Source organism: Monopterus albus, unplaced genomic scaffold (genome assembly GCF_001952655.1).
Source record: "Monopterus albus unplaced genomic scaffold, M_albus_1.0 scaffold60.1, whole genome shotgun sequence".
Lineage (NCBI taxonomy): Eukaryota > Metazoa > Chordata > Actinopteri > Synbranchiformes > Synbranchidae > Monopterus > Monopterus albus.
The window spans coordinates 119,235-138,411 of record NW_018127940.1 but is presented as its reverse complement, the minus strand read 5'-3'; the positions used below and the strand labels follow the sequence as shown (position 1 = coordinate 138,411).

General features: G+C 40.4%; 3 protein-coding genes and 1 long non-coding RNA gene across 4 annotated transcripts in view; 2 read left to right on the top strand and 2 right to left on the bottom strand.

The window, feature by feature from the left end:
* Positions 1 to 499: 499 nt before the first annotated feature.
* Positions 500 to 1,547, bottom strand: LOC109961929 (uncharacterized). The gene is made up of 2 exons (XR_002275191.1): positions 1,446 to 1,547; positions 500 to 750 (listed from the first exon to the last, which is right to left on the bottom strand). It is a non-coding gene; the product is annotated as an uncharacterized LOC109961929 (long non-coding RNA).
* Positions 1,548 to 2,234: 687 nt separating this feature from the next.
* Positions 2,235 to 6,095, bottom strand: eloal (elongin A, like). The gene is made up of 8 exons (XM_020603067.1): positions 5,959 to 6,095; positions 4,900 to 4,956; positions 4,696 to 4,808; positions 3,642 to 4,611; positions 3,455 to 3,554; positions 3,211 to 3,378; positions 3,025 to 3,122; positions 2,235 to 2,423 (listed from the first exon to the last, which is right to left on the bottom strand). The coding sequence occupies exons 1-8, from the start codon at positions 6,034 to 6,036 to the stop codon at positions 2,235 to 2,237; spliced, it is 1,773 nt and encodes a 590-aa protein (XP_020458723.1). The 5' UTR covers positions 6,037 to 6,095.
* klhl31 (kelch-like family member 31) lies at positions 5,115 to 11,003 on the top strand. Its single transcript, XM_020603166.1, has 5 exons — positions 5,115 to 5,614; positions 7,092 to 7,173; positions 7,896 to 8,578; positions 8,620 to 9,154; positions 9,246 to 11,003. The coding sequence occupies exons 3-5, from the start codon at positions 7,927 to 7,929 to the stop codon at positions 9,976 to 9,978; spliced, it is 1,920 nt and encodes a 639-aa protein (XP_020458822.1). The 5' UTR covers positions 5,115 to 5,614; positions 7,092 to 7,173; positions 7,896 to 7,926; the 3' UTR covers positions 9,979 to 11,003.
* A 2,281-nt stretch (positions 11,004 to 13,284) lies between these two features.
* gclc (glutamate-cysteine ligase, catalytic subunit) overlaps positions 13,285 to 19,177 on the top strand; it is a 14,157-nt gene continuing 8,264 nt past the window's right edge. The window contains exons 1-2 of the mRNA XM_020603130.1: positions 13,285 to 13,941; positions 14,670 to 14,782. Coding sequence (XP_020458786.1) covers positions 13,792 to 13,941; positions 14,670 to 14,782 — 263 coding nt within the window. The 5' untranslated portion in view covers positions 13,285 to 13,791. The remainder of the gene's footprint in view (positions 13,942 to 14,669; positions 14,783 to 19,177) is intronic.

Sequence of the window (19,177 nt, the reverse complement as noted above, 5' to 3'; positions counted from 1 at the left end):
ACGGTAAATAGATATCTGACCCATGAAACAGCATCCTTGGGATTACAGTGAACTGACAAAAACTGCTTTCATTTTATGTGAACCGTTTGACATTTTTTAAATCTTGGGGTGGATGAGAACTGATTTGAACCCAACTACAGGGTGAAAACTAATTTCTAAACACAGCTTGAACTGAAAGGACATTTACAAATATTTACATTTCAGTATGAAAAACCAGTTCTTTTTATAATAAATATACCATCAGCAAAGACTTTGTTGCAATTGATAACATTTAAACACTTACCCAAAGAGCAATGCCATCTTTGATTTAGTTTGGAAGTGATAAAGATAAATTTACATGAAAACACAGACATTAAGATAATCTGAAAACGTATTTAATTATATTAAAATATATTTAAGGAAAAAACTTCTCTATTTATTCACTAGAGGGAGTCACACCCCTTTATAAACCTACCAGGTATTAGATCAAATAGACAAAGAAAAACACTGAATCATATCATATGGATTTGCTGACTTTATTATCATTTGATATCGAAGTCAATTCAGTTAGAGAAAATATGGCAGTTGTCTGTGTTAGACAAACACAGAATAAGGTGAGCATATTGTCCAAAGCTAAACAATAGAGTGCACTTTCCCCACATCCACACACACTGTAAATACCATCATCATCAACATCATATAAGACCATTTATCTGCGTCCCAGCTGTTTCTTAAATGCTTTTAAGGACTTTGCCATCATTGGAGCAACTCCTGTGAAAACAAAGAAAAAAAATTCTCTGAATTTGAAATTAGTAAAATAAAATGTAAATCCTCAGGATTATATACAAGTAAAATCTGTACAGTACTGCGCAAAAGTCGTAGGCCACCGTTAGATTTGTTTTAGCAGCGTTAGGATGACATATTTATCAGAATACAACTAGAAAATGTATGAAATATTTACATAGTATTTAATTACAAAGCACACTTAAAAAACAGCTGACCAAGGTGCTGTACACAACAGGGTACAATAAGTGAGACAACATAGTAAAATAATAAAACGATCATGATAAGACTGATCAGAGGAGACAGGCGAGGGTTAGTAACCTACTGAGCTGGGTCGAAGGCTAGTGTATAAAAATGGGTCTTAAGTAAACATTTAAAGACACCCAGAGAAGGGGCCAGTTGAATACGAAGGGGCAAATCATTCCACCGTGTCAGGCCTATAGTAGAAAAGGTGTGTTCAAATAAATATATTATCATTACAACCTTGCTAAAACAGCAAAACTAATGGTGGCCTAAGACTTTTACACAGTACTGTACATCCTTCATTCTGACCTTTGAAGAAAGTGACTGGATTAAAATGAAACAAACCAACATTACATATCTAATTCGGCCAGTTTGACCCATTTGGAAAGCTGTAACAGGACTGTATTTACAATACTGTTGTCAACTACTTGTCTACTGACTTGTTTTTTTGCGATGGTCTTGTGTATTGCCTGCCCCTGAACTGGAGCTGCTGGATCGGCTGGGCTCATTCAAACTCTGCTTTGATCGCTTGTCCTGCACCTTGACACTGGAAATAATAGTACACTCATTTGATAAATAAAATTATTTATGTCACAAAACAATGCAGATAAAATCAGAAAATGAGCCTCTATGCACTTTAAAATATCAGTGTTTCACCACAGATAGTGATTATAAAATCCCATGTTGCAACATTCGATGACAAAAGAACCAAGGTCGTCTCTAACCAAAATAAAAACTGTTTATCCAGCATACTGCACTGATTCCTGCGTTTGGCTAAGCTCACTCAAAAGCATTTTACTTACTGTTATCACATACATTTCAAAGCTTGTGAGATAAATGTACAACGGCCCAGTTTTTTTTGCTTATTAACTTGATAATTTAAAACTAATTAGATGAATAATATATAAAAACAGATGAATAACAGGAACTAATCATTAACTAATAAAATAAACCTGTCTGGAAATCTCTATCCTGCTGCTTCACCACTTTACTTGAATGTTTCCATTTCATCCCGCCTTTGACTTTTATTGGATTACATGTCAGCAATAAATCTAATATCACAAACACTTCCCCAAAAAAAAAAAAAAAAAAACTGTCAGCGTACAGAACGTCACAAGGAGTAAACAATATTTTTCTGCACTATACAATGCATCTAAATTATTCACGTTTATGCTCTATTTCACAATGGATGTACTTAGGATTTCTGTGACGGTGGTGTTCAGTAAGAGCTACACACCTCTGGGTTTATTGGAATGTGCTGAGACAATGCTTTTTGTCAGTCTTTGGAGTTTCCGTTCCCTCTCCTCCGACAGCCTGATGTACATCTCTTTCCATGATTCATACTCTTGAAGTTTGGAGTCTTTGAAGTCCCTTTGGCAGTGTTTCCCCCATAAGTGGTCTGTCGCTCCAATGTAGATCTGCAGAAACCAAAGGCCTAATGACAAACACCTGTACGATTGAACAAAATTCTTTTCCAATTATGACTTTTACGACAACTTTTCTAATCTCAACGCAAGGTCTACAAAGTTTAGCAGTTGTTAAAGTATTCCAAATTTATGTTAAGAAACTTTTGCTGACTTGGTTTCAGCATATAAGGATATAGGCAATAAATACTGTCTGGTAGATTACAACAATACTAATGATCACATATACAGGATCTCTACACTCTGGAAAGTGCACGAGATTAACCGTAGTGCCAAAATGTCAATTTTAAGAGGTATCTCTAAGATATTTAAGCCTATATGGCATAGCACTGCGTTATCTACATGTACACTAGTTGCAGAACAGGCACAAGCCTTCGAGGCCACAGACCGCCAAATGTTTCAATAAAAGCCAATAGGATAATCTGCCATATCACCAAATGCTCATTACAGTGACTTGAGTTTAATCCAATATCCTGCCCATCCTGTAGCCCACAGCATGGAGTCAACAGGGGGTCAGACCCAGTACTAGGCAGGTGTACCTCAAGTGGCCTTTAAATGCATGTCTGCACTAAATTTATTCATGTCACTTTCTTACTGGATTGCATTCTTCAACACGCAGCAGCTGCTCTGGTGTACACCTCTCCATCACCGGCTCAAGGATTTCAAACGGGACTCCACCAGTTTCATAAAGCACTGAGAAGAGATTCCTGCACCTAAATATAAATCCTACAAACTGACAAAACATCAGAGCCACACAAAAAGTCATTTGGGCTTCACTCACGGTTGATATTATTTTGGAGTGTGCGGATACACTGTTGGTACAAGCTCATCATGGCTGGGAGGAAGACTGTTTTGGCACCAGAGTACACTTGCATCTTCTTGTTAAGTCGTTGACCAGTGAAGACTGCGGACTCCTCGGAGATGTCACAGAAGTCAGATTCCTTCTCAACTTGAAGACAAAAGGATGAATGTCTATAACAAAATAGCCAATGTGACAACAGCTGAATTTGTTATACACACAGTACCTTTCCTCTCAAAGTACTCAACACTGGATGGCTTTTCACAGTCGAGCAGGACAGCAGGTAAGGGAATACTCATCAGGTCCATTACAGACTGCTGAAGCTTCTAAAATATGAGCATTACCTGTCACTATTAATCAGTCCTGGCATACATTCTGATAGCAAAACATTTAAGTTCGTATGTCAGATATACCTGTTTTGGAGAGGTAACATTTATGGCCATCACAGGTGACTTGACAGATGTGCCAGGGTCTTTTGTCAATTCCCCCTTTACTACAGTCCCAGTTTTTTGGGAAGGTTTCTTCACTCGACATTCTTTTCTCTTGAGAACATTAGCATCATAGTTCAAGTAAGATTCAAAAGACATGGAAGGCTCATCCTGGTCATTGTCAGGTTCCCTGTCTTTGTGCTTTACTTTGGCCTTTTTGTTCCTGTGTTTTGAATGTGCCTCATTGTCAGACTCATGTTCATGTTGAAGCCTGACATGCCTCCGTTTACCCGGTTTTTTCCATTGACTGCTCTGAGCCTCTAAGCTCTCTGATATTCCTGAAGATTTCACATCTTTGACACTAGGCAGTTTTAACATTTTTGAGCATTTGACACTGGACTCAAATGACATAGGTTCTTTACCTTCCTTTGACAATTCTTTTGATTTCTTACTGGACTCTTTTTCTGACCCAAATCTTTTGCTATCAGAGTTTCTTTTCAATTTTTCCCTGGAATCAGATCTGGATTTCTGATGAGTGTCTTCTGAGTTTTTGTTTCCAAGCCAAGTTTGACTGTCTTCTGATTTTCTGTCACTCTGATCATTTCTCCTCTTTTTGGAAACAACATAATCATCCATTTTCTCCTCTTGGATGTAAATTTTCTTCTTCATGATGTCCTTCTGAAAGATGTTTTGGTTTTCTTGCCGATTTTTTTCTGTATTTTCATTCTGATCCCTTTTTCTTTTTTGCTCTTCACGTTGTTGTTTCTCTGAATCAGCTTTCCCGTTCCCCGTTTTAAAGTGGACCTCATCTGAAGACTCCTGACTATTGCTCTGAGGGTTTAAACAGTTATTGTTTGAATCCTCCACTGTCAAACTTCCTGCATTTGAACAGTACGAGTCATTCAGCTCGTCTTTAACAGACATACTCTCTGATATATCCCCATCTTCTGTGTGGCTGCAAATTCAAGATGAAGATGTTTTAAAAAAAGTGCAATCATATTATACAGTTAAATAAAACTTTAAGGTTAAAATATTTCACCTTGTGGAGTCCTTGGGGATCAGTTTCTTCCAGCTTTTAACTAGCAACTTGGCAAATTCTCCAGCCTGTTTATGTCTGCGCAAGGTGTTAACTGTTTTGCCAATTCCAGTTTCCTAATTTGCATGTAGACAATAATTAGTGCAGACATTGAAACCTTGTATGCAAGTATAAACACAAAATCCATTTCTTGCAAAAGAGACTCACAGCAAGAATGTCTAATGTGATGTCCAGATCCTTTAGTTTCTGCAAAATGTTTATAACCTGGAAAGAGATAAACACAAACACACAAATCCCTGCTTGGTGCATTATATGATAACCATTTCAAAAATCTTTGGGTTAATGTGCTCATTTTTTGCACACATTTAGGACAAAGATCTGCTTAAAAAGCAAACTAAACTGAAGATCTGACCTGCCAAATACGGCAGTGCATTCTGGATCACCACAGTTGCCGATTGTGCATTCAGAGTATAAGCTATGTATGGGAAGCTCACACACAGTCTTAGACTGCTCCTTTTACTGTGAACTATAAATGGACAATGCCACTGCTGGCTGTTATAGAGTCTCACTATATGACTTAATTGGTTGTTTTCAGGTTGTGCAGCTGACATTTAATTGTATCTAAAAATCTAAATATTTGGCCGATTTATAAATCCATCTTTAAACAAAACTGACTTAAACAAGCGTGCAGAGCCTTCGTGGATGACTGACACCAAGCCATAAGTTCAACAACTGGAGGAGTCGCCAATTTTAGCTACAGAGACCCTCCCATTTAAACCGGCCGACCCTTAATACGTTGTGTGGCTGCAGAAGCGCTCATGACAGTGACAGAAACCACGTTTAATCAGCTACTGTTCACGCGATAATCAAGGACACGGACGTAAGATGGACAACATGAAAGAAAAAACACAATATTCAGGAGGTGGGACGGTCAAGTCATCACATTTCACGTCTCCATAGCGTCCAACTTGATACAGTGGTTGTATGTTACTTAGACCAATTTGGCTTCTAACTCAAGTTATTTAAAAACAGTGGTGTTTTGTTTGTTTGTTCTAAATTAATCTACACGAAATTAATCGTGACCAAACAAAACCACCAGTGAACGATTGTGGAAGTGTTTAAACAAAAGCCGAATGTAGGGGCTAGTAAATGTATCATTAGAATAAAGTAGACCAGAGAAACGGGAGCCTACTACAGAGACCTACAGCAAACTGTTTCTGGTCTGGTTATTGAGTCCACTTGTTTAGAAAAGCACATCATATCTACCGTAGCAGAGTCTGCTTTGTCTGTGAGCTGACGTTTGAACCGCATTACTTTCTTCACCACACGAGAGCTGCTGGCCATCACGGTGATTCACGTGCTACCGCGTCCACACGCACCGGGCAGCGCGCCCATTGATGACACTATTATTATAGGCGGAACCAATGACAGAAATAAAGTCGGTATATGGCGTAGAAATCATTAAACACGCAGATATAAGTCATATATGACCAAAATTTAAAAACACTTTTTTTTTTTTGCTACAGAGAACTAAGAATATTAGGCTAAAGAAAATAAACTACCTTTCTGAAATTTGCCCCTCAGCCTCCTGGGGAGTTATTGGACCCTTAAATGCACATGTGGGGCTATCCATCAAATCAGAAACAGCAACCAGGCGTGCTGATTTGAAATTTGTTATGAATGACATAATGATTTTCCCCTAATGTGACATGAAAGGATTTTTAAAAAATTCAGTTCTCCTTTCAAGAGTTGAGACATGATGTAATAATCATGACTCCTATCTTATTCTGAACAATGAGAACATAAATCATGTTTACTTCTTCAGCTGACATTGACCAATACATCAGGCAAAAAAAGAAAGAAACCAAACCTGGACATAGATAGTGGTGACACTTCTGAAACTGCAGAATGCAACTGTTTTTGTATTTCTCCTTAGACCTTTGTAGTCCTCTGCACAGATAGCTCACATATTAAATGTTCTGATGGTTGTACTGTGAGTGTCCTATGTGGATTTCAGATTTTATTTTCTCCAAATACATTCTGTTTATTTCCATTGACATTGTCACATCCAACAATACAACTAATTCTATTATTAGAAAGGTTTTACTATAGAATTGTAAAATAAATTGTATAAAAATTATTTGTACCTGGAGTAGGCTGCTCTTTGTATGTAGTCTAATATTTCTTGTAAACAATGAAGACTAATCAACTCTTACTGTCCCATTAATGATATAGTAGGTCCAGCCCCTGCAGTATGTTGACATCAACTGATTGGAGGCTGCTGTGGGACACTTTATGTTGGGGGTGCATGTTCCTGCCCTCTGCCACATGCATTGCACAATACTTGATTGGTACTCACTACCCTAGAGGAGGAGTTAACTAAATGTCTCTTTCAGCAGGGGTGACTACTGGTCTCTCTGTCCTGCTCCAGTAACTGGAGGCACAAGTTCCTTCCTCACCAGCCTAAACTTCAATTTTTAGGTAAGTGAAGCTTTCCCATGCTTGACTGTTTGCAATTTTAGCAATAAAAAAGGCAATGTGGTACAATGATCAGGTATACCACTTAAGGTTTGCAGCATTTTAAAACAGAAAACCTGAGCTTCAAATGGCAAAAAAGAAGCAGTTTTATCTTTTCATAAAATGGGTTTTTATTCATAGCTATTGTGACAACAAGCATCAGGTTTGCTGATCTGAAACAAATAAAATAAAGAGACAAAAATGAGTATTTGCCCTAATCTGATTTTAAACAGAGGACATGAGGTCTGCTGTTCATGTCTGACAGTCTATAAAAGGAACGTCATGGGTGAGCAGTCCAACGTTGCTATTCCTGGACATGCTGCTGATAAATTGTGACAGATGCAAAGAGGGGCATGCTGACGCACTCACACACTCCAACATCACCTGGTAGCATGCATGTTTTCAAAGGGTGGCACAATGAAGTCCACTAACTCCAAAATCTTCTAGAACTTTCCTCCTTAGATCCAACTTGTTAAATGTACAGGGATTTGATGTTATTGCTTATTGGGGCAACAAGTGCAGCACATACAGTAGAGAGTGCAGAAGTGTAGCTCAATACACACACACACACACACACACACACACACATTTTTTTTCTGGCTGACTGACATGATCCAACTTTGATTTCTGCGCAGTGTCTGTTAGTTGTAATACAGTTTTCTGACAAGTTTCATTTATATTTTCAGAAGATCTGGGCTGTGTTCTGCTGCTGCAGCTATGGCACCCAAAAAGAACAAGGCAACCAAAAAGAATAAAGGAGACATTAATGAAATGACCATAATGGTTGAGGACAGCCCCATCAACAAGATCAATGGGCTAAACACTCTGTTAGAAGGGGGAAATGGCTTCAACTGCATTTCAACTGAAGTTACTGATTCTGTGTATGCACCTAACCTGCTGGAGGGTTTGAGCAACATGAGACATGAGAGCTTCCTCTGTGATTTAACAGTCTCCACCAAGTCAAAGTCATTCGATGTTCACAAAGTTGTCATGGCCTCCTGCAGTGAATACATCCGAAACATCTTGAAGAAGGATTCAACCCTCCAGAAGATCGAGCTGAACGACCTCTCACCTGTCGGTTTAGCCACTGCAATTACTTATGCATACTCTGGAAAGCTGACCCTGTCACTGTACAGCATTGGCAGCACTATTGCTGCAGCCATGTTGCTGCAGATTGGTACCTTAGTGAAGATGTGCAGTGATTTCCTCATGCAGGAGCTAAGCGTGGAAAATTGCATGTATGTGGCCAATATTGCTGATGCCTATAACCTCAAAGAAACCAAGGAGGCAGCTCAGAAGTTCATGCGGCAGAACTTCATTGAGTTTTCTGAGATGGAGCAGTTCCTTAAGCTCACCTATGAGCAGATCAGTGATTTCCTCTCAGATGATTCCCTGCATCTTCCCTCTGAGATCACAGCCTTCGTGATTTCCTCTCAGATGATTCCCTGCAGCTTCCCTCCGAGATCACAGCTTTTCAGATTGCCATGAAATGGTTGGACTTTGATGAGAAGAGGCTGAAGTATGCGGCAGATCTCCTAACTCACATTCGCTTTGGCACCATCTCTGCCCAAGACCTGGTGAATCACGTCCAGAATGTGCCTAGAATGATGCAAGACCCCGAGTGCCACCGTCTCCTTGTTGATGCTATGAATTACCATCTACTGCCATACCAACAGAACATCCTCCAGTCACGCAGGACAAAAGTACGTGGTGGCCTCAAGGTGATCCTCACAGTCGGTGGACGCCCTGCCTTGACAGAGAAATCTCTCAGCAAAGATGTTCTCTACAGAGATGTAGACAACGTGTGGAATAAGTTGACAGAAATGCCAGCAAAGAGCTTTAATCAGTGTGTGGCCATCTTGGATGGCTTCCTGTATGTGGCGGGTGGTGAGGACCAGAATGATGCAAGGAACCAGGCAAAACATGCAGTCAGCAACTTCTGCAGGTAAGAACTACCTGATTTAAATTCTGCATTTGTCATATTGTTGTTGTGTCAAACTATAAAATACCATTAAATGTTTTCTCACACTCTTTAGATACGATCCCCGCTTCAACAATTGGATTCACTTGAGCAGCATGATCCAGAGGCGCACCCACTTCAGCCTCAACACCTACAACAGCCTCTTGTTTGCCATAGGCGGTCGAAACTCTGATGGTGTTCAGGCCTCAGTGGAGTGCTATGTGCCCTCCTCCAACCAGTGGCAGATGAAAGCTCCCATGGAGGTGCCCCGCTGCTGTCACGCCAGCTCTGTCATCGATGGCAAGATCCTTGTATCTGGAGGCTACATCAACAATGCCTACTCCAGGGCTGTGTGTTCATATGACCCCTCCACTGACAGCTGGCAGGATAAGACCAGTCTGAGCACCCCTCGTGGCTGGCACTGCGCTGCCACCATGGGAGACCGAGCCTACGTCATCGGTGGCAGTCAACTGGGAGGTCGTGGGGAGAGGGTGGATGTCCTCACCGTCGAATCATACAACCCTCACAATGGGCAGTGGAGCTACTGCACACCTCTTCACACAGGGGTGAGCACAGCTGGTATTGCCATTTTGAACAACAAGCTCTATCTCCTGGGAGGCTGGAACGAGGGGGAGAAGAAGTACAAGAAATGCATTCAAGTTTACAACCCTGACCTCAACGAATGGACCGAGGATGATGAATTACCTGAAGCTACAGTTGGTATTTCATGTTGTGTTGTCACCATACCCACACGGAAAACAGGAGAGTCCAGAGCCAGTTCAGTTTCATCTGCACCCGTCAGTATATAGGTGTTTAAATGATAATAATAATGTAGTTTACATTTCTCCATCTTGTCTGTTGCATCACTCTTGGTTTTAAACTCTACCAACAATTCCTTTTTGGAGGCTTAGATGATCCATTTAAATGGTTGTCATTTTCTTTAGATGGGCAAAAATGAGTTAAATGCAGAGATTCCACATTCAGGAACACATTCTGTAAACACTTTTCAAAAAATTCCATTCATTCGAAACAAACTCAAGTGCTGTTTTCAAAGAAGAAGCCAAAAGCTTTGAAATATATTTTCAGTACTTTTCAATTTAATAATAAAATGTTAGATAATGCTTATGATAGAGACAGACAGTAACCAATTTTATCATTTTTAAAGAGAAGTCTTCTTTGGGGCCAGTTCAGCTGGGATTATGTCACTAGCCCCTTTTCTATAACAAATGTTATTTTAACTCAAATAAAATAAATAAAAATGCAAAATCTAGTTGTTATGATGATTAATCTGTTACATAACTGTTTTTATAACCCAGTACCATGGAAATTATAATGCTGATCTGTTACATAACTGTGTTTATAACCCAGTACCATGGAAATTATAATGCTGATCTCTGTGACAATCCTGTTTATGTTGACTGTAACTACTGTGATTCTCAGGTACTTGAACAAAATAATTAGCGGTAGAAAGCTGAAGCTGGAATAAGTTTTGGCCTCACCTACCAGGAGTAGGTACTTCTTCTGATTAGTATTTAAATACACTGACACCTCACAGTAAGAATGCTGTTTCTCTACATTTGTACAGTATTCAGTAGTCTTGTGTCATCTGTTATGTGATTGTCATATACATTGCCACTGTAAAGGAAACAGATTGTACTGGGACAATGCTGAATGGTGAGGGCTGAAGGGGTTTAGATGTGACAGCAATAAATCATTTTGTAAACAACAAAAGGAGAAATAAGGCTTGGAAATCATGTTGTCAACCTGAGCTTTTCTGGACGTGAATTCCTAGACATGTCTTTTTTGTTTGTTTGTTTTTAAATTAACAAAATTAGGTGGGCTACACCCTGGACAGGTCGCCAATGCATCGCAGCTTTGAGCCTTTTATTTATCCAAATTTATGACAATGAAAAGTTTTCTTTTTCATTAATTCTGAGTCTTTTAAAGAAATGTATTGACACTTTTACTAAAAAAAAAAGTAAGGTATGGTTTATTTTTGACCAAGATCAATAAAAAAAATCCTACATGTATGCAGGATTGGTTTTGCTATAGTGGCTTTCTTTGGTATATTGGGAAATTACTGAAAATGCCAAGTTAATATTGGTACTTAGCTTGATGACTGAAAAGTGTCTCTGTGCTGTGAAAACAGCAATGTGGGGATTTAGTTTCTAATTCGCATGGTGTTCACTGCAGTTTGTAGATAATGAAGAACAAATGTTGAGGCCATTTAGGGCGCTGCCTCTTTGTTTTTCATATGAATCATGAAGTACACGCTTCTGACTTTGTTTTTAATCCTGCATCAACACTGTCAAGGGGTATAATAGCAAGTCTTATTTTTAGATCTGGTGAATTCAAATTAAACAGCTTGCATAATTCTGAAAAAGATTTGAAGAGCTATCTCAGTCAGATTTGCTGCCATCTCTATTGTCTGTCATTGTTAAAACCCTCTCGTCCCACAATGCTGACAGATGCTGTGGACACTAAATAAAAATGACCAGGACTGGTTTTGTTTACAGTCAAGAGATGATAGTAAACTTGACTAACTTTGATTACTAACAGATAGGATGTGAATAATCACTCTGATGGAAACTCGACAATCAAAGGAAATGAAGTGTTTGTCAGAGTGTTGCAGGTTAAACCCATTCAGGTCTGTGACTTATGGCCTGGTGCACACCCATCCAGTAGACCTACACACCCACTCAGGAAGGTCAAGTGCACTGTCATCGTTACAAGCTCCTTTTTCCTTTTGACAATGTTGCATTTAAGTTCTCGCAATAAGCTTCTCATATAGGCTATAGTAAACATTCCTTTTAATGCTGTGAATTGATGAGACAAGGGACCCATTATATCATTACGGTAAATAAAATAGCTTTGGGGAAAAAATGCATGGCTGCTTTGAATTGCCATTGTCTTATGTAGTCTTTTTGATAACTTTTTTAAGGGGCTGCTGGTAAATCTGCCAAAAGGGTGAAAGGTTGCAATTTTAAAAAAGTTTAATCAGTTTGTTTTACATAATTTTTTCCTTCCATTTTCAACATTGTCTACATATGAGAAGTCTATATGAAATTGATTAAGTAAGGGTTGGACTGCTGTTTGGACAAAACAAGCTGAGGACATCATAGGTGGGCTACACAATTTTATCCAGAATTTAATTTTATCCAGAACTTAAATAAAAAGGAAAAGGGCAAAATTAAAAGAAACATATCATACTGTACTATTCACAATAAACAGACCATAATTATTGTCATTATCAATAATTCTGACATTTATTGCCATGAATAATCGATTGATTATTAGAAAATATAGTTTATAATGACAATCATTATTCCCCAGAGCCCAAGTTAAGTGTAAAATCTTGTTTCATATGTCTAAACCATAAATATGAGAAACTACATATACTATTTATAGTCACTGTTGAGAAGTTGGTGCTGGTGAATTTGTGGTATTTTTCTTTTAAAATGACTTAAACATTGTTCAGTTTTTAAAAATTGTTGCCAATTAATTTTCTGTAATTCAACTAACCGAATAATGAACTATTCATTTAATCTATAGAGTACTAGTCAAAATAAAAAAATAAATAAAACTACCCAACAACAAGGGCCCAACAACATATTAGCCTCAGGGCCACGCAAGAGGCTTAAAAACGGCCATGTCTGTGGTTTTCCTAGGAAATGTAAAGTTAAGACAAAGAGGACCAGGATAATATTGTGATGTTTGGAATTTTCGTATAACTGGATCACAAAATATTACCGTCCTGTTTATAAAAAGGACTCTTTTATCCCGTGTATTTCTACCTTGTATATATGTCGTTGCTATTTCCGACAGCAATTGAACGCACTATCACCGCCTGCTCTGATTGACTGGTCAGGGAGGAGCTGAGCAGCCAAGAATGCAGAGTCATCGTGACGTCCCTCCGTGCTCCGCCTCGCCTGGTGACATCACGTGTGTGAAGCCAAGGGATACGGTTTTATGTTCAACACACAGCCCATTTCAGCGAAGTAGATTGGTTTGGCAGTAACGACTTACGTGTCGGTCCAGTTCATTGTCATAGTAATGCAGAACTGCACAGCTTAACAGGCTCCGTCCAGGGTCGTTAACTCAGCCAAAGGAGGGATACGGTTTTATGTTCAACACACAGCCCATTTCAGCGAAGTAGATTGGTTTGGCAGTAACGACTTACGTGTCGGTCCAGTTCATTGTCATAGTAATGCAGAACTGCACAGCTTAACAGGCTCCGTTCAGGGTCGGTAACTCAGCCAAAGGCGAGCGGGAACTCTTTGTTTTTGGTGGAGCGGCGTTATCGGCTCACTGGTGTGTTTTACCGAGCTTATCAGACATTAGCAAGTGATGAGCAGGGGCCTGCTTCTTCTGGATGCCCAGCTAAGCTTACCGACAGGGCACGCCGCTTAACAGCAGCCACAGACTCTGATTTCAACGTGTAAACTCTCAGACATCACCTTAAGGATGCAGATGCTGCTGTTTATTTAGACCGAGGCTTCATGCTATCTGTGTACGAGTTTGACAAACTCGGTAGCTAGTTAACACTCGGCTTGCAAGTTCAGGATCAGCAGTCGGCAAAGAACCCTCAGCCTTCAGCGTACACATAACAGCCTATCTGTGCGATGGGTTTACTGTCACAGGGGTCTCCATTGAACTGGGAAGAAACCAAGAAGCATGCTGACCATATCAGAAAGCACGGCATCATTCAGTTTCTCAACATCTACAACAAGGTGAAGGAGCGTCAGAAAGATGTGTTGAAATGGGGAGATGAGGTGAGAATCGTTTTCCCTCTCTATTAAACCATGTGCAAGATGCTGTGTTGCTTCCCCTTCATGCTTTAGTCATGATGATTGTGCATGATGCAATGGGGCTCTTTAATTGTTACAGAAAAGCTAGATGTACTGATTCTACTCCCACACCAGGAAAAAAAAGAAAACATTTGTCATACATAACAAAACACAAGTGCAGTTTTAAAAATAATCTTTTGGAGTAGTGACAGAGCAGATTTTTTTAAAAAACCAGATCCTTCAGACAGTATCTCTACTACTTCAGGCAGCCACTCCCTGTTCAACTATAAAGAAATGTAAAGCCTGCTATACAGCATGTTGGTGCATGTGTCTTAGCTGGTTGGGGTATTATTTTTTTAAGCTAGTTGGGTGTTTGTTTTTTTTTTTTTTTTATACTCAGCTTTCATTTCTAGTGTTCGCCTGCTACCACTCCACGAAACCACAGTGCTACAGCTTGAACAAATAGTTTTGATTTCAAACAATGTGGAGTGCTGTTGTTGTAGATTAATCCCACTTTTAGGCAGGGGATTATAGGGTACGGACTCAGTCATTGAAACATGACTGATGAATTGGAAGTGATGTGATGGCATCCCAGTTTGATCTTGCAAACGTTGGTTTTGTCATCTAGCACCCGCTGAAAGCATCTGTCAAATTAATAAAGCAGTGACCATAAGTCAGTGTTTGCAGATTGAAAGGGTCTTTTTTGCTTTCAGGTCGAGTACATGTTGGTGGAATTGAATGACAAGGATGAGAAGGTTCAACTTTGCCTGAACGGTGGAGATGTTTTGGAAATTCTTCAAGACCAGGGTGAAAAGATAAACCCCAAGTAAGTAAGCGTATTACCTTTAGTTAAAGATTTAAAGTCTTTATACTATGTAGTTTTAAAGGATGGAGGCCATAATTTTTCTTTGGCTACATCTGTGATACCTTCTTGTTTTCTTACTTCCTAAAAGATGTACAGTTTAGTTTTTGAAGACATACTGAGCGAAGGTCACTGTCTGGAAGCCACTCAGCTGGGTCACAGAAATAGCAGCACTTAAGGCTAATCTGTCTAGTTTATTTTCAGCCAGAAGAGGGAGACTCAACTGACACCAGAAACTGCTCCCAAATGCTCTTTGCCCTTCCCATCAGGTCCTGTTTTCTAGCAACAGCGTAGCCTCCAGTCTGAAGCTAGCGTTAGCAGACTCGAGCTTGATTTGTGGTTCTGTGTAGAGCTTATGCCATAGGCTACATAAGTGGCCTACGCCGTTGTTGGCATTTATACTTGCGTGCTGATTTGTCTGTGCCACTCTGCAATTACACCACCAAAATGCTCATTGATTGTAGGGTTTCTGTGGCACTGTGTTGCATTTCTTCACCACTTACTAGCAATGGTGACTGAAAGTGAGTGGAAGTTAAAACTAATAAATGTTGCACAGCAGTTACTTTTACAGAAGCACGCATCCCTGGGGGGCACCTGTGCTGATAGGCCGGGTGCTGGATGTGGTTTTCCCCAGCCTCACCCGCTGCTTCCTGTCCATCAGAAAGTTGGTGATCCGCTGACAGGTGGGGGCAGGCACAGTGAGCTGGGTAAGTTTGGAGTGGAGGAAGTCTGGGATAATGGTGTTAAATGCTGAACTGAAGTCGACAAAAAAGATTTGAGCATAGGTCCCTGTTGAGTCGAGGTGTTTCAGGGTGTAGTGCAGTGCCATGTTGACTGCATCATCCACTGACCTGTTTGTTTGATAAGCAAACTGCAGGGAATCCAGCCGGTGACGCTGACAGGTGGGGGCAGGCACAGTGAGCTGGGTAAGTTTGGAGTGGAGGAAGTCTGGGATAATGGTGTTAAATGCTGAACTGAAGTCGACAAAAAAGATTTGAGCATAGGTCCCTGTTGAGTCGAGGTGTTTCAGGGTGTAGTGCAGTGCCATGTTGACTGCATCATCCACTGACCTGTTTGTCCGATAAGCAAACTGCAGGGAATCCAGCCGGTGATCTACAATGTCCTTCAGGTGGGTCAATACCAGTCTCTCAAAACTGAAAAGGCAACACACATCTCTTTGACAGATTGTCAGAGGTAGTGGACTGATGGGGGGGAGAGGAGGGGGAGGTCGTCCTAGGGGAAGAGGAAGCAGCTACTGGTTGTGAGTCCAAGATGAGTTGAGAGAGGGGTGAAGAGTTTTGCCTTTCAAACCTACAATAAAACTTATTCAGCTAGTCAGCCAGCTTATGGCTCTCCAAAATGTCCTTCAGGTGGGTCAATACCAGTCTCTCAAAACTGAAAAGGCAACACACATCTCTCTTGTACCTGGTGATGTTCTCCTCCACACAGACAATGGTTCATTGGACTGACACTGATTTTTTTTCATACTTTCCAAGTAGCTCCTCTTTGTTACTCTGATCCCCCTTTGTCAGTGTGTTTCTGGCCTGTCCCCACTCCTGTAGGCCTTCTCTTTGGCATGACGGAGCCATTTGAGCTTCACTGTGAACCAAGGTTTATTGTTATTGTATATGGAAAGAGTCTTAATGGGCATGCACATGTCCTCACAAAAACCGATACGATGTCACCGTGTCATTCTACTCATCCAAGTCTAGCTGCAGCCTCAAAGATACCCCAGTCTCTACAGTCAAAGCAGGCCTGTAGCTTTGACTTTGCCTCTTCAGTCCATCTTTTCACCTTTTTGACCACAGGCTTTGCAGCTTTGAGTCTCTGCCTATAAGTGGGAATGAGGTGGATCATGCAGTGGTCTGAAAGCTGAAGAGCTGCACGGGGACCAGAGTGGTAGGCGTCCTTGATTACTGTATAACAATGGTCCAGTGTGTTTTTGTCCCTGGTGGGACAACTAACATGTCTGTATTTGGGCAATTCGTGAGTAAGGTTTGCTCTGTTAAAATCACCTAAAATAATACTCAGGGAGTCTGGGTGTTTCTCTTCCATACTTATCGGGTTGGCTAGGAAATGCATTGCATTTCTAACACAGGCCTGTGGAGAAACATAGGTACCAACCAGGATAAACGAAGAAAACTCTAGGAGAATAAAAAGGTTTACAGTTAATGGATAATGTCTCTAAGTGTGAGTTACAAGTTCTGTCCAGCACTGTAATGTCCCCACACCAACCTCCATTAATGTAAAAGCAGATGCCTCCTCCTCTCTTTTTTCCAGATAGCTCTTTCACTCGGTTTGCTCTGTAGATCTGAAATCCTGGCAGCTGAACAGTCTCGTCAGGGATCGAGTCGTTGAGCCGTGTTTCCACAAAGCATAATGCCGCAGAATGTTAAAAGGGAATGAGATTAGCTAGATGTATTGCCGAGAGTGGCGATCGGTACACCTGCCGTCGTACACCGGCCCTTCTCCCCCTCCAGCACCTCCACCACTTCCCGATAACAGCTGCTGCTCCGCCAGCTAAAATGTTCAAACAGCTTCCACCATCGATGAAAACCGGGGAGAAAATGTCCAGACTGAGCTCACGGATGTTCAAAAGCTCATCCCTCGTAAAAGTAATCCGGGCAGGGTTGCAAAAAACCAACATGAACAACAGAAAACACACGGGAGCACATGTCTGAGGCAGCCCTGGTTGGCGCCATGATGAAGCCAGTCACGCTGACCTTAAACAAAGCTTGAAGTACTCAAAGTAAAATCATTAACCCAGTGCAGATGCTATTTTATGACCATGCTAGGTTGCTAATATTATTAAACATTTGCTTTAGATGCTAACATCCATAAAGAGGAACGGCAAGTCTGAATTAAATTAAATCCTTTTAACACTGTCCATTTAAAAAAAAAAAAAAAAGCTAAACCAACCCTGGTTTGTCCCATTTTCTGTGCAAGAGAGCACAACCTTTTTGGTCTATCAGAGTAAAATCTTAGTTAATGCACTTTTAAATTCATATCTGACGTTTAAATAAACACCATACCTTAAAGGCCAACAATCATGACAGTGTTCTTAGTTTAATGGGTTGATTTGGATCATAGCGAGCTGCTGCCTGGTTGATAGTGATTTAGATTAAGTCTGGTTAAAGTAATCCTCACCGACTGTCCTAAAATGTAGATACAAGACTAGACTCTGTATAAAAGGTAAATCAACGTACAGACACACTTCAGTAGGTATTTGTTTTGTTACTAAAGCCACTACACACCCACACCGGTGTGTTTTACTTTGGCTCAATCTCTGGGTTGCACCAAAGCTGTATGAGAGGCATCGCCTTTTTGCAAGTATATGCAAATATGAAGAGTGGCAGCAGAACACCAACACAGTACCAAACAACTTATTGTAAGATTCGTAGCTCTACCCATAATCCAAATGTTGGCATGCCCTCACTTGTTATCCACTGCTTCAGTTTCTTTGAGATCATCATATGAAACAATTTGAGAATGAACTTTGGTTGAACTGCCCTGTGATGGGATGTAGACATTTAAGGTGTCATAGTAGTGGATGCAGCATAATGAAGGCATTGTCATCATGCAGACAAACGCACTGAATTTGCCTACAAGCTCAAACCCAGCTGACTCTAAATTTGACTTTCAGAGTGACCATTCTTTCATGTTACCTGATAACAGATGTACAAGGCCAGTATTGTTTTGCTCCTGTGGAAACCTGATCCTTTTAAACACAGTGCTGTGGCATAAAAAAAATGTATAAAGGGTTAAAAAGGTTTAAAAGCCTAAATGTCACATGTTGGTGCCATTAATGAAGTCTTTGAATTTCTGTACTAATGTCTGTTACTTCCTGCAAACAGTATGTCATTGTGTTAGACTTTCTTGCTATGCACAAGTTCATTAGCAGATATGTAGCTGTTTATCATAAATACAAATATCCTCTACTCTCTTTGTATATGTATGAAAATCCTCTCTTCACTTTGTCATCACGCCATTAGAAGCAGCTAAGGCTGAGTCATTTTTTTAGTGCTTTTTTTCTGCTTTAGGTTTCACTGACAGATTCCCACAAGCTCCTTCAGGTCAGCTGGGAAGTGTCTGTGTAAACAGTTTTTAGGATGTTGTGTGTTCAAAGACCTGGAACTGGTGAGTCCCGATCGCACTTCTCGTTCCTCCCACTGAGGGGAGGGTTTTTCCTTTGGCAAAAAGCTTAAGTTTGTTTACTAGGCCATAGAGTTTTTGTTCCTCATTGGGTGCTGTTACATAGACTGAAGGGGGCTCTTTTATGATGGCAGACATGATTCCTACCAAACTGTAGAGGATCCCAGAAGTTGTCTGTGGTCTCCTCTCTGACAAAGGTCGTCTTAC

Coding starts and splice junctions, on each gene's coding strand:
- eloal (XM_020603067.1), bottom strand. CDS start 6,036: ATGGCCAGCAGCTCTCGTGTGGTGAAGAAAGTAATGCGGTTCAAACGT. Junction 4,809..4,899: donor TCACATTAGACATTCTTGCT/GTGAGTCTCTTT, acceptor CATGCAAATTAG/GAAACTGGAATTGGCAAAAC. Junction 2,424..3,024: donor GTGTTGAAGAATGCAATCCA/GTAAGAAAGTGA, acceptor TGGTTTCTGCAG/ATCTACATTGGAGCGACAGA.
- klhl31 (XM_020603166.1), top strand. CDS start 7,927: ATGGCACCCAAAAAGAACAAGGCAACCAAAAAGAATAAAGGAGACATT. Junction 8,579..8,619: donor GCTCACCTATGAGCAGATCA/GTGATTTCCTCT, acceptor CTTCCCTCTGAG/ATCACAGCCTTCGTGATTTC. Junction 9,155..9,245: donor GCAGTCAGCAACTTCTGCAG/GTAAGAACTACC, acceptor CACACTCTTTAG/ATACGATCCCCGCTTCAACA.